At 43.0% G+C, this 14,320-nt stretch overlaps 1 protein-coding gene across 1 annotated transcript; it reads right to left on the minus strand.

The window, feature by feature from the left end:
* Positions 1-504: 504 nt before the first annotated feature.
* On the minus strand, positions 505-2,342 carry LOC113257816 (cationic amino acid transporter 3-like). Its single transcript, XM_044385394.2, has one exon. It carries the CDS (start codon positions 2,269-2,271, stop codon positions 505-507), a length of 1,767 nt encoding a protein of 588 aa, XP_044241329.1. The 5' UTR covers positions 2,272-2,342.
* Between the last annotated feature and the right edge of the window lie 11,978 nt (positions 2,343-14,320).

The raw sequence follows: 14,320 nt of genomic DNA on the forward strand, positions 1-14,320 counted from the left end.
ATAATGGAGGTTCCTCAAAAAACTTAAAACAACTACCATATGATATGGTAATTCTGCTACTGGATATTTTCTTAAGAAATCTCTACAGCCAGTGTGGAGCTCAAACTCACCAGCCTAAGAACAAGAGCCATGTTCTACTGACTGAGACAGCTAGGCACCTCCTTCACTAGTGGATATTTAATGAAAGGAAAGGAAAACACTTTTTCAAGTTTCTTTTAATACTAATTTTGTAAAAGCCAGTAAGGAGCTATAGACGCAATTGAAAAGTAGAAAGAGGAAAAACAAAAAGAGAAAGAGCAAAGACACATCCTTCACTCTACCATAAATTCAGAGCTCTATTAGTGTTCCCTCCAATATATCATAGGAGCCCTAGATTTCCATGTGCTCAAGAGTACTCCCATTATTGTGCAGGTGACGAGACTGCATTCAGGTTTGATGATATCAGGCCAAATATGTCCTGGCACTGCTGAGGTCAAGGTCTACAGTGTCGGCACTTAAATGGGGTTAACCAACCAGGCCTTGCTGGATCGCATAGCTGAAGTAGATAGCAAACCCAAGCAGCATCCAGACACCAAACTGGGCCCAGGTGGCAGCTGTCATCTGCATCATAAGGTAAACATTCACAAAGATGCTCAGGAGTGGGAGGAGAGGCAGAGCAGGGACCTTAAAGGGAAGGGGAGTGGAGCTCTGTGGCTGTCTCCAGATGACCCCAGTGATCCCAGTGATGAGCACCAGGAGCAGCACGACCACTGTGACCGGACCTGGGTCTCCAGAAAGCAGACCTGGCCAGTGGGCCAGCACCAGGCAGAGGAGAGTCAGCAGCAGAGCAAGCAGTGAGGAGCAAACATAGACAACCCTGCCAGAGAGTGGAGTGGGGGTGGGGCTGCCTGGAAAAAATAGTCCCCTTAGAGTCAGCTTCTCTGCTGCAGATCCGTTCTCCTCCTGCCCCTGTGCTTCATTTCCCCTATTCTTCCTCTCAGGCTGATACCTGATGATGAGAACACAAAAAGCTACCAGGGAATAAGATATCAGGGTCCCAGTTGACCTCAGGTCCAGAAGATCAGTGAGTACAAAGAAGAATACCATGATTGCTGCAATAATGCCAAAGATCACAGTGGACATGATACGGGCATATGTGCCAGTACGGATCCTGGCAAGAAAAGGGAACAGGAGGCGATCCTTTGCCATCATGTATATCACCCGACGTATGGGGAACATAAAGCCCCAATATATGCCAACAAAAATACTACAGTAAATTGCAAAAGCTACAACATAGTAGGCAGGGGCCCAGCCAATATGGAGAAATATCTCAGGCAAGGTGCTCCCAGGTCGAAGCCGGTAGTAAGGTACCATGAGTGTAAGTGCCGCAGAGACACCAAAATACACAAAAAAGCAAATGAGCAATGAAACCACAATGCCCACGGGGATGGAACGCTGAGGATTGTGCGATTCTTTGACTCTGGTAACAATAATGCTGAAACCTATAAATGTATAGAAACAGGTAGCTGATCCTCGGAGAATCCCCTGAAAGCCAAAAGGCACAAATCCTCCAGAGCCCAGAGGGCCCAAGCTAGAGGTGCCATTGAGTCCATCCTGTATATAGTCCTCTTCTGTGAGCTTCCAGTTGTGCAGGTCCCCCTTAATGAAACCAGAGATGATGACAAAACCGAGAACCAAAAGTTTTATCAATGTGAACAGTTTGAAAACTATGTAGTACTCTTGATATCTCAGATTTTGAATTTCTGTAAGCAACAACAGAAGGACCACAACAAAGTAGCCTAGATTGTCTGCCAAGACTTGGGGAACATGTTGTGAAATGCTCTCATGCAGGATATCAGAGATCTGATTCCCAGTCAGATTTTCAAAAGTTAAGAGCCAGGCCTGGACCACAATGAGTGCATCAGCAACAAAGGAGAGGATGAGGTTCCAGCCAGTGATGAAAGCCCAGAGTTCACCTACAGTGACATAGGTGTAGAGATATGCAGAGCCAGAATGGGGAACCCGGGCACTAAACTCTGCATAGCACAGCCCAGCCAACAAGGAAGTCAGGCCGGCCACCAAAAAGCAGATCAGAATGGATGGTCCTGCTTGATTACTGGCCACCTCATTAGCCAGGAAATACACACCAACACCCACTGTGCGGCCCACACCCAGTGCCACTAAATCCAGAGTGTGCAGTCTTCTGCCAAATTCAAACTCAACCACTTTTTTCTCCAGTGGATGTCTGTATACCAGCTTTTGACCAAATCTGCGAAGTGCCTGACACAGCATTCTAGTTGGAATTGAAGAGGATTCTAAGGATCAGAGAGCTTTAGCAAGCCCAGGGAGCCAAGAGTGTTGGACCTGGTTCAGTGAGGGTGAGTTAAGCCGAGTTGGATTGGAGCTGTCCAGGTCCTTTACTCAGGCTTCAGAGCGGCTGCTTCATATTTCATCTGGTACATGTTCTCCTTCCATAGTGCCTAGGGAGACAATAAATATGTACTGAACAATGATGTTAAACCAACCATCCAAAATTTAAAAGTCGCATGTAACTTGTTTCACCCCAAGTATTACAGAAAATGACACTAAAAGACTTATAGGAAAATCAATCTTGCTTTCCCCTCAGGAAAAGTACCAAATACCTCCCATCATTCTGGGATTTATTTATTTATAAAATAAAAAATTTTATTTTTCAGTAGGCTCTATTTCCAGCATGGAGGCCAACACAGGGCCTGAACTCACAACTCTGAGATCAAGACCTGAACCGATGTGAAGAGTTGGACTCTCAATCGACAGCTACCCAGACACCCCAACATTCTTTTTACACAGCACATGACTTAATCCCATTTGAGTTCATAAGTCATGTAGCTTCATGTACTAATTAGGTGGTAAGACACAACAGGATATGATTGTATTGTGCAATAATTCACACATGGGATGTGTACACAGTGCTTGAGCATGAGTGATGACACATTAATTCATAGACTAGAGGGCATGATTGCAGTTACAGACCCATTTTTCACATATCATCAGAGTTTAAAATACAAATATTGGCCCTCAGTCTTAAACTCTTAGACCCAATATCTGCTACCCAAGGTTAGATGTCACTTTGGACCCCTTTCTCTTCATTCTGCATCATTCATTTAGCTGTACTGATGGCCAAGAATGTACAGTCCACCCCTCCCCTTTCCATGCCTGGGCCCACAGTGACTCTGTGAAACCAGAGAAGGGAGAAAGGAGCAGTCTTCATTACTACCTGCAAGAAGGAGAGGACCACGCTCTCTGATAAGGAAACACTGGAGAAATGGGGGCAAAAGTCAACCCTGGGCCAATGAATGAGAAGGGAGAGGAGCCAGGAAGGCTGTTTTATGAATTCAGACATCCAATAAACATCACCCAAAGCAACCAGATAACAATTCACTACCTTTTTTATGTCCAAAGTCATGACAGTGTGATGCATACAGAGAAAAGAAATAAGTCACCTAGGTCAGGGGCTCACAGCCTAAACAATTTCTTCTGTCTCCTCCTTCTCTGGGTTCCAGGAGAGAAGGTGAGCTCACTTCTGCAGAGAATCTCCTCACTGGCCACACTGTGCTCTATACACACCCTCTGCCACGTGTGATGTCAGCTGCCAGGGGCCTGGAGATTCTGCCCTGCTCTGTGAGCTTGTATTAAAACACTAATTTGTAACACCCTAGGAGTTTTTCATAAGGAGTTCTTTTTTGTAATGATATTTTTTTATTATATTATGTTAGTCACCATACAGAACATCCCTAGTTTTTGATGTAAAGTTCCATGATTCATTACTTGCATATAACACCCAGTGTACCATGCAAACCGTGCCCTCCTTAATACCCATAACCAGCCTATCCCATTCCCCCAGCCCCTCCCCTCTGAAGCCCTAGTTTGTTTCCCAGAGTCCATAGTCTCTCATGGTTCATTCCCCCTTCTGTTAACCCCCTTTCTTCTTCCCTTTCTTCTCCTACTGATCTTCCTACTTCTTATGTTCCATAAATGAGTGAAACCATATGATAATTGTCTTTCTCTGCTTGACTTATTTCGCTTAGTATTATCTCCTCCAGTCCCATCCACGTTGCAGCAAATGTTGAGAAATCACTCTTTTTGATGGCTGAGTAATTTTCCATTGTATATATGAACCACATCTTCTTAATCCAGTCATCTGTGGAAGGGCATCTTGGCTCCTTCCATGATTTAGCTATTGTGGACATTGCTGCTATGAACATTGGGGTGCATATGGCCCTTCTCTTCGCTACGTCTGTATCCTTGGGGTAAATACCAGGTACTGCAATTGCTGGATCATAGGGTAGCTCAATTTTTAACTTTTTAAGGGACCTCCACACTGTTTTCCAAAGTGGCTGTACCAACTTGCATTCCCACCAACAGTGTAAGAGGGATCCCCTTTCTCCACATCCTCACCAACATTTGTTGTTTCCTGCCTTGCCAATTTTTGCCATTCTAACTGGTGTAAGGTGGTATCTCAGTGTGGTTTTGATTTGAATTTCCCTGATGGCTAATGATGGTGAACATTTTTTCATGTGTCTGTTAGCCATTTGTATGTCTTCATTGGAAAAGTGTCTGTTCATATCTTCTGCCCATTTTTGGATTCGTTTATTTGTTTCTCGTGTACTGAGTTTGAGAAGTTCTTTGTAGATCTTGGATACCAGTCTTTTATCTGTAGTGTCATTTGCAAACATCTTCTCCCATTCCGTGGGCTGCCTCTTAGTTTTTTGACTGTTTCCTTGGCTGTGCAGGAGCTTTTTATCTTAATGAAGTCCCACAAGTTTATTTTATCTTTTGTTTGTCTTGCCTTTGGAGATGTGTCATGAAAAAAGTTGCTGTGGCCGATGTCAAAGTGTTTGCAGCCTATGTTCTCCTCTAGGATTTTGATAGATTCCTGTCTCACATCGAAGTCTTTCATCCATTTGGAGTTTATCTTTATGTATGGTGTGAGAAAGTGGTCAGGTTTCATTCTTTTGCATGTAGCTGTCCAATTTTCCCAGCACCATTTATTGAAGAGACTGTCTTTTTTCCACTGGGTGTTTTTTCCTGCTTTGTCAAAGATTAGTTGCCCATAGAGTTGAGGGGCCATTTCTGGGTTCTCTGTTGTATTCCATTGGTCTATGTGTCTGTTTTTGTGCCAGTACCATACTGTCTTTGTGATCACAGCTTTGTAGTATAGCTTGAAATCTGGCAACCTGATGCCCCCAGCTTTGTTTTTCCTTTTCAACACTTCCTTGGTGATTCGGGGCCTTTTCTGGTTCCACACAAATTTAAGGGCTGTTAGTTCCAGCTCTCTGAAAAATGTCATTGATATTTTGATTGGGATGGCATTGAAATTGTAGATTGCTTTGGGTAGCATAGACATTTTAACTATGTTTAATCTTCTGATCCATGAGCATGGAATATTTTTCCATCTTTTTGTGTCTTCTTCAATGTCTTTCAAGAGTAATTTGTAGTTTCTAGAATATAGATCCTTTACCTCTCTGGTTAAGTTAATTCTGAGATAACGTATGACATTTGGTGCTATTGTAAATGGAATGGATTTCCTAATTTTCTTTGTTCAGTCTCATTGTTCATGTATAGAAATACAACTGATTTCCAAGCATTGATTTTGTATCCCGCCACATTACTGAATTGCTCTATACTTCTAGTAGTTTGGGGGTGGAGTCTTTTGGCTTTTCCATATAGAGTATCATGTCATCTGCGAAGAGAGACAGTTTGACTTCTTCTTTGCCGATTCGGATACATTTTATCCCTTTTTGTTTTCCAATTGCTGTTGCAAGGACTGCTAGTACTATGTTGAATAATGATGGCGAGAGTGGGCATCCTTGTCATGTTCCTGATCTTAAGGGAAAGGCTTCCAGCTTTTCCCCATTGAGAATGATATTTGCTGTCAGCTTTTCATAGATGGTTTTTACAAAATTGAGGAATGGACCCTCTATCCCTACACTCTGAAGGGTTTTGATCAGGAAAGGATGCTGTATTTTGTCAAATGCTTTTTCTGCATCAATTGAGAGGATCATATGGCTCTTGACTCTTTTCTTATTGATATGATTTATCACACTGATTGATTTGAGAATGTTGAACCACCCTTGCATCCCAGGGATGAATCCCACTTGGACATGGTGGATAATCCTTTTAATGTACTGTTGGATCCTATTAGCTAGGATCTTGTTGATATTTTGGCATCCATATTCATCAGGGATATCGGTCTGTAATTCTCCTTTTTGATGGTGTCTTTGTCTGGTTTGGGGATCAAGGTAATACTGGCCTCATAGAATGAGTTTGGTAGTTTTCCTTCTGTTTCTATTTTTTGAAGAAGCTTCAGGAGAATAGGTATTATTTCTTCTTTGAATGTTTGGTAGAATTCCCCTGGGAATCCGTCAGACCCTGGACTCTGGTTTTCTGGGAGGTTTTTGATCACTGCTTCAATCTCTTCATAATTAATCAGTCAGTTTAAAAAATCAATTTCTTCCTGTTTCAGTCTTAGTAGGTTATAGGTTTCCAGGAAGGCATCCATTTCTTCCAGGTTGTTTAATTTACTGGCATAAAGCTGTTGATAAAAGTTTCTAATGATCCTTCCTATTTCATTGGTGTTGGTTGTGACCTTTCCTTTTTCATTCATAATTTTATTAATTTGGGTCCTTTCTCTATTCTTTTGGATAAGTCTTGCCAGTGGCTTATCTATTTTATTTTTTCTTTGAAAGAACCAGCTTCTAGTTTTGTTGATCTGCTCTACTGTGCTCCTGGTTTCTAATTTATTGATCTCTGCTCTAATCTTGATCAACTGCGCTCTCATGTGTGGGTTAGGTCTGTTCTTCTGTTCCAGCTCCAGCTTCCTGAGGTGAGGATATAAAAACTGCATTTTAGATTTTCTATTATTTTGAGTGAGGCTTGGATGGCTATGTATTTTCCTCTTAGGACTGCCTTTGCAGTGTCCCATAGGTTTTAGACCATTGTGTTTTCATTCTCGTTGGTCTCCATAAATTGTTTAAATTGATTTTTGATTTCCTGGTTTATTGAATCATTCTTGAGCTGGATGGATCTTAGTTTCCAAGTGTTTGAGTTTCTTCCAAATTTTCCCTTGTGATTGAGCTCCAATTTCAAAGCATTGTGGTCTGAGAATATGCAGGGAATAATTACAGTCCTTTGCTATTGGTTGAGACCTGTTTTGTGACCCAGTATACAGTCTATTCTGGAGAAGGTTCCATGTGCATTCGAAAAGAATGAGTATTCTGTTGTTCTGGGGTATAGTGTTCTATATATATCTATGAGGTCCATCTGGTCTAGTATGGCATTCAAAGCTCTTGTTTCTTTGTTTATTTCCTGCTTAGGTGATCTATCTGTTGCTGATAGTGGAGTGTTGAGGTCCCCTACTATTAATGTATTTTTATCTATATGTCTCTATATTCTGGTTAAGAGTTGGCTTGTGTATCTAGCGGCTCCCCTGTTGGGGGCGTAGATATTTATAATTGTCATATCCTCTTGTTGGATACATCCTTCTGTATCTCTAACTACAGTCTTTAGTTTAAAATCTAATCTGTCTGATACGAGAATTGCTACCCCAGCTTTCTTTTGAGGTCCATTGGCATGAAAAATGGTTTTCCATCCCTTCACTTTCAGTCTGGGTGTATCTTTAGTTTCAAGATGAGTCTCTTGTAGACAGCAAATGGATGGTTCATGTCTTTTTATCCAATCTGCAACCCTGTGGCATTTTATGGGAGCATTTAGGCCATTCACTTTGAGAGTGATTATTGAGAGGTATGATTTTAATGATGTCATGTTGCTTGTAAAGTCTTTGTTTCTATACATTGTAGCTTTCTGTTCTGTATCACTCTTGGGGCCTTTTTACTTTTATAGAACCCCCCTTCATATCTCCTGTAGGGCTGGTTTCATGGTTACGTATTTGTTCAGTGTCTGGCAGTCCTGGAAGGTCCTTATCTCTCCATCAATTCTGAATGACTGCCTTGCTAGATAAAGGATCCTTGGCTGCATGTTTTTCTCGGATAGAGCTTTAAAAATATCCTGCCAACCCTTCCTCTCATTCCAGGTCTATGTAGTCAGGTCTGACATTATTCTGATATTTTTGCCTCTGTACATGAGAAATTTCTTTGTCCTGGCCACTTTCAATACTGTATCCTTGGATCTTATATTTACCAATTGCACTATGATGTGACGTGGCATAGGTTTGTCGTCTTTGACCTTGGGAGGTGTCCTCTCTGCCTCTTGGACATGAATGCCTGTATCCTTTGCTAGATTAGGAAGTTTTCAGCTACAATTTTTTCAAATATCTCTTCTAGACCTGTCTCATTCTCCACCCCATCGGGGATGCCAATGATTCTGACATTAGAACGTTTCATTGAGTCAGTAATCTCCCGTAATCTACATTCTTGAGATTGGATTTTTTTGAGCCAAGCTTCTGTTTTACCTTTCTCTTCTACCATCCCATCCTCCAATTCACTAATTCGGTCTTCTGCCTCATTTACCCTGGCCATCAGAGCACCTATTTTTCACTGCATTTGATTCATAGAATTTTTAATTTCTGCCAGATTCGCTCTCATTTCCACCGTTAGAGATTCTATATTCTCATTAATATTTTTGTTAATATTTTTTTCAAGTCTACACATCATCTTGACCATTGTTACTCTGAACTCCATTTCTGATAATTTGATTATATCCATATCCATCTGTTCTGTGGCAGAGGCCACAGACTCATTATCTTTTCTTTGCTGGAAAGGGGATTTCTCCTTCTCGTCATTCTGATGAGGAGAGTTTGTGGGGTTGCCCAGAGCCCAAATTATTGACCAGGACCCAGGCAGTGTGCACTTGTTTTATAGGGACCTTAGGGATGTGGGCTTCTTGATTTTTCAGCCTGCCTTCTGGGCGAGGGGCCTGCCGTGCTGATATTCAGGCGACCCTGTTTGGGTAGAGTTGCCCTGTCCCCTGCCAGGGGGGATGGGGATGGGCACAATGTAAGCTGGTATTTCCAGGCTTTTGTTCTCTGGCGGCTTTCCCTGGCGGTTTTCTGTGGCTCTTCTGAGAGTCAGAGCAACAGTGGCCATATCCTAGCCTCTGTCTCAGAACAGAGAGATCACAGTCCACTCTCCACTGAGCTCTCTTGGCCTCTTTAACTCTGTTTCTCTTGGTGCTGCTAAAAACCCTGCTGCTTCCCGGGTGGTGCACCCCACAGCTGGTGTCCCAGCCCTCACTTCCAGGGCTGGCACGTCTCTGTCCTTTGTGTTTCTAACACCGGCAGCCACCCCGGTTCCTGCGCACGCTCTCAAGCTCTCTGTTTCAGTGTGGTTCGCGTGCACTCCCGAGCGCTGGTTTTCAGTCTGGTCGTACGTGCGCTCCCGAACTCCTAGTATCAGTCCAGTTCCAGTGAGCGCTCCAGAGCTCCAATTTTCAGTCTGGTCGCACGCGCGTTCCCAGGCTCATGGTCTCAGTCTGCTCTCTTGTGGGTGCCGGTCCGCCAGTCTGGCCTGCTCCCCAGTGCAAGTGGCTACCGCTTCCCGGTGTCCAAGTGCCGTGGCTCCCTCCCCCTCCATTTATCTTCCAATATCTGTGTGCAGATTCCCAGCTCCCCGCTTTGTACCTCAATACTCAGCGCTGGAGATGTTTATTTGTAGAGATCCAGATGTATCTTCCTGCGTCTCAGGCTGATTCCGTGGGTTTTCAGGATGGTCTGGTACCTATTCAGCTCGACTCAAGGGACCAGCTGAAAAAGGGGACCCCCTACTCCTCCACCATCTTTTCCCTCTTCATTAGGAGTTATTTTTAACTCGCTCAAACTGTTATCTGAATTTTTAATAAAGAAATAGTTCTGCATGTGGTTCCCTCTTCCCCCTCCTCCCCCGCTTCACTTCAAATGGCCCTCTCCTCAAGTGGAAAAAGGCTTTGGATGAACAATTCACAGCAATGCTCAGGAAATTGATAGTAGAGAACGGAGTAAACAAAGTCCTGCAGGCCCCACTCTCCTTCTTACTCAGGCTTGGGTTTGGAGAGAATTTTAGGAAATGCTGTCAGAGGTTTTTAAAGCCAGCAAGATCAAATCTACTCTATAGACGATGAAAAAGAACAATTGGGTTATGGGCCAGGCCTTCTAAATACAAATCCATATGGACTCCTTATTTGCCACTGACCTGTTCCAATGCTATGATTTATAAACAAGCACTAGAGCTAGATAAGGAAAGTCAATTCTTAACTTATAAAATCTTTCTACACTATTTGAGGTGTCCCCAAACCACAACCAGGCTTCAAACCCTTCCATGGTTCCTCACTGTCCTTCCTTCCTTCATAATCTGCTTGTGCTTATTTCTCCAGCCTCATCCCCTGCCTAGTTCCTGCTCCAGCTGCGAAATTTGATACTCACCCTGTTCCTTTGCCTTTACTGCTCTCTTGGCTCCTTCCCTTAGCTAACCCCCACTTCTCTTTAACTTCCTAACTTAGCATTTGCTTCCCCAGAAAGCCTCCCCTGACCCTTATGCTGCCTTCCTATGTGCTCTCCTAGCACTGGGCTTCCCCCATGTGTCATTGGTTCTAACATATCCAAATTCCAGGTCAGCTACTGGTCTCCTCTATCAGACTGTGAGTTAGGTGCTCAATGAATATTTGTTGAACAAATGACCACACTGAGAAGAGAAACCTGAAAGAGGCCATAATCCAGAATTCCTATATACTGGATATTGAGAAACATACTTTGTAGCCAAGCAACCTTTATAATCCTGGCTCAGGTAAAGATATACATGGTATTACCTTCCGTGTGGAAGTAGGGCAAAATGGACAGTGTGAAAGGGAAACCAACTATGATAAAATCTTGACTGCACATCATTAATAGCTGGTATAACCACACATAAGTGATAAAGAATTGTTTGCCTTTGAGAATACTTGTTTAAAAATACCAGGCAACCAACTCCCCATGCCCAGTTAGACAAGCCCTACTTTTTTGAAGGCATCATGCTCAAGCCCTATAATCCAGGTAGGATGTCCTAAGGCAGAGGTTCTCATTTTGGGGGACAGAGGCAGACATAATGAAGACACCTGGGGACATTTTCAAACTTCAGATCCTCTCCCCCTGGAGATTGTTGTCCACTAGTCCTGTACTTCCCATGACTGTTGTAAACCACCCCAACTGACAAGAAATTGTCATCAAGGGGCACCTGGGTGGTGCAACCATTAAGCGTCTGCCTTCAGCTCAGGGCGTGATCCCGGCGTTATGGGATTGAGCCCCACATCAGGCTCCTCCACTGGGAGCCTGCTTCTTCCTCTCCCACTCCCCCTGCTTGTGTTCCCTCTCTCGCTGGCTGTCTCTGTCAAATAAATAAAATCTTAAAAAAGAAAAAAAAGAAATTGTCATCAAGTTCAAGGAGAAGAGATTCTAAAAGCTTCATTCACAGGAAGGCAGCACAGTTGAGTAGTCAGGAGTAAGGCCCTGCAGGTAGACTGCTCAAGTTCAAATCACACCTCAACCACACACCGGATGACTCTGGTTAAATTAGTTAACCTCTCGGGGCTTTAGTTGCCACAATAGTCAAATGGGAGTAAAAGTAAATACCTCACAGCGCAGCTGTGAGGAGTAAGTGAAATGATGCCTATAGGGTACATGGCTCAGTGCCTAGCAAACAATATGGACTTAATATAATCTACCTAGTATTTAATATGATATCTGGTCCAAAGTAACCAAACATTGAAAATCAATCAGTCTTTATAAATGTGCAGGCTCTAAATCATCCACTAGAACTTGAGCTTGTTAGCCAGCCTTCATGAGACAATGAAAACAGTTTTATTCCATATGATTCACCTTCAAATGTTAAGGACTCTAATGAGGACATCCTCATCCCTGCTGGTGCTAACACATTGGGGGGGTCCTAGGCTTACTGAGTTAGACCAGGCATTGCGAAATGCAAGGTTCAATATAAAATAAATAATAATAATAAAAATAATAATAATATCTTTGTCTGCAGATGTCTCATCTGGAACAGGCAGTGCTGAGTACTATAGAAATAAGATCAATGAACATTATTATGTCAGAAATCCTGGATGTGACCCAGGCCCTTCCTCATGAATACATGAATTCTGGTAATTTGCTTAATCTCTCTAAGCCTCAGTCTTCTCATCCACTAGGAACCTTACTTGACCTCCCTCACTGGGTCAACATGAGAATTCGATAAGAAGATACAAACTAATGGTAGGAGTGTCATTGGGGCACCACCCTGAGTCACAATCTTAGTGGAATTCAGAATGCACACACAGTTGGGCACTGTAGTTGTTGAAAGGGTGAATGTATCTAAAACACATATAATACATGGAAGAGCATTTGTTAAATATACTAAAGCAAATGCCTCCAATGAGGTGGGGAAATGAGATAATGAAAAAAGGAAATAAAATGCATTTAAAAAGAGCCTGACAGGAAGCAATGGTGCAAACACTCCATGACTGAAAGAGGGGATTGACTGCACTCTGTGCACTGCTGGTTCAACACAGGAATTGCAGGAGATAATGTGAGAACACTTGGCACAGAGCATGATAAATGGCAGGCATTTAGTAGATTTAAACTGAAGGGGAACTGGAATCCTGTAATGGTCAGAATATGGAGAATACAAAGAAGGAATACCTGCCAGAAAGAGGATGAAGAACAGGGATGATGGGGCACCTGTCCTACTAGTTCCTTCTGAACCCATTTCCCTTTTCCCAATTCCTCTCTCTCTTTCAGCCCCTTTGACAGTCTTTGGAGGCTCCTGTATTTGGTACTAAAGATGCTTCTTTCAGATTTCTCTCCCTGGGGACCAACCCATCCCCAGCCACCTGCCACTCAACAAAGAGTACAACAGTGGTTCTTCACATTTGTTGAATCACAGACCCCTCTAAAGATGGTTACCTCCAAAAATGTCATACATTCTTCTGAAGTCCATCATTGACTCCGAGCAGGAATCCCAGAGGAGGACCATCTGAATGGCAGGGTCAGACAGGGGTAATGCTTGATAATTTCTGTTTCCCTCAACTGTGTTGTGCTGGGTGGTCCTTGCTTTTTCCCCATGTTTACTGAAGATGAGGGGAAATGGGCTTACAGACAAAGTATAAAGTTACCAGAGAAGCAACCCAAAAAAAAAAAAAAAAAACATCTGGGAATTAAATAATCACATTTGATGACTCCAACAGGAGCCTGCAGAACAAACAAGTGAACAACTAAATACATAGAAGAGAAGGCACACCCATGATTGGGAATCCTGAGAAAGCCTACCACAAATCCACTTTATAACAACACAGAGAAACATCATCCTCAAACACCATGTTCAGATATGCCCATTCTCATGAAGTAATCTGCAATTATTCCAATGGTTTATATTCAGTCCAAACTCTCTGACCCACCTGTCAGAGCCCCACCCTAATTCTCCCCCTACCCTGAGATACATAACCTACTTCCTAACTCAGTTCCTCAAATTCTGACGTACCTAACCTGGGATGAGGCTTTGGCCTGGGTAAGTTATCCACCCTGCCAAGGATGTCCTCCTCACTGCTATCTGTTCACTCTTGACCTCTAGCTCTTCTCAACCATATTCTACAACCTTTCCCCACCCTGCATCTAGGAAATCTTTCTTAAGCTATTCTGACTGATCCCCAGCTCCAAACTTCCTCCCCCTCCCACCAACACTTACAGCCTGTCCTGATGGTCAGCTTAGGCTAATTTTCTCTATCTGTCAGCTGGTGTCCTAAGTGTGTTCCTTAAATTCCTTTATAGTCTAAACCTTCCAGAGCGCTGGGCCAGGATCTATATGCCTCCTCATCCTGGATTCTACCCTTTCATCTCCAACCCTCAATACACAGGACAAGGATCTGCTCATAATTGAGGCAAGCAACCAAAAGAGACATTTATGGCAGAGAAAATGAATGTTTGTGTGTGTGTGTGTGTGTGTGTGTGTATACATATACATATATATTGATCAATTACTATATCTTGAGATTCCTGGAAGGATTGTTTCGTTTTGTTTTTTGGAAAGGGAGAAAGGGCCAAATGGAGATATAAACAGGAGACTAGAACAGACACCATCATGTATTTCAAGAACATTTCCTGAGGACACTTCCTTAATGAGGACCCTGGGTCTATGAATCCCAGTTTAATTAGGAAACAGTCTATCACAAAAGAGGTGTTTTCTCAGAGAAGGTGCTTAAGGAAATGGAGACAGGGGCCAGGGAACATGAAGACAGCTTGTATGAATTCCATACTGCCCTGGCTCCCCATTCCATCCCTCCTCCTCCCTGTGTTCCTCTCGGGCTCTGAGATCCTTCCAAACTCCAAAACACAAGTTCCATCCCACATTGC

This window comes from Ursus arctos, unplaced genomic scaffold (assembly GCF_023065955.2).
Source record: "Ursus arctos isolate Adak ecotype North America unplaced genomic scaffold, UrsArc2.0 scaffold_26, whole genome shotgun sequence".
NCBI classification, from domain to species: domain Eukaryota; kingdom Metazoa; phylum Chordata; class Mammalia; order Carnivora; family Ursidae; genus Ursus; species Ursus arctos.

Bases quoted from the DNA above. Each gene is read 5' to 3' on its own strand.
- LOC113257816 (XM_044385394.2), bottom strand. From the start codon at position 2,271: ATGCTGTGTCAGGCACTTCGCAGATTTGGTCAAAAGCTGGTATACAGA.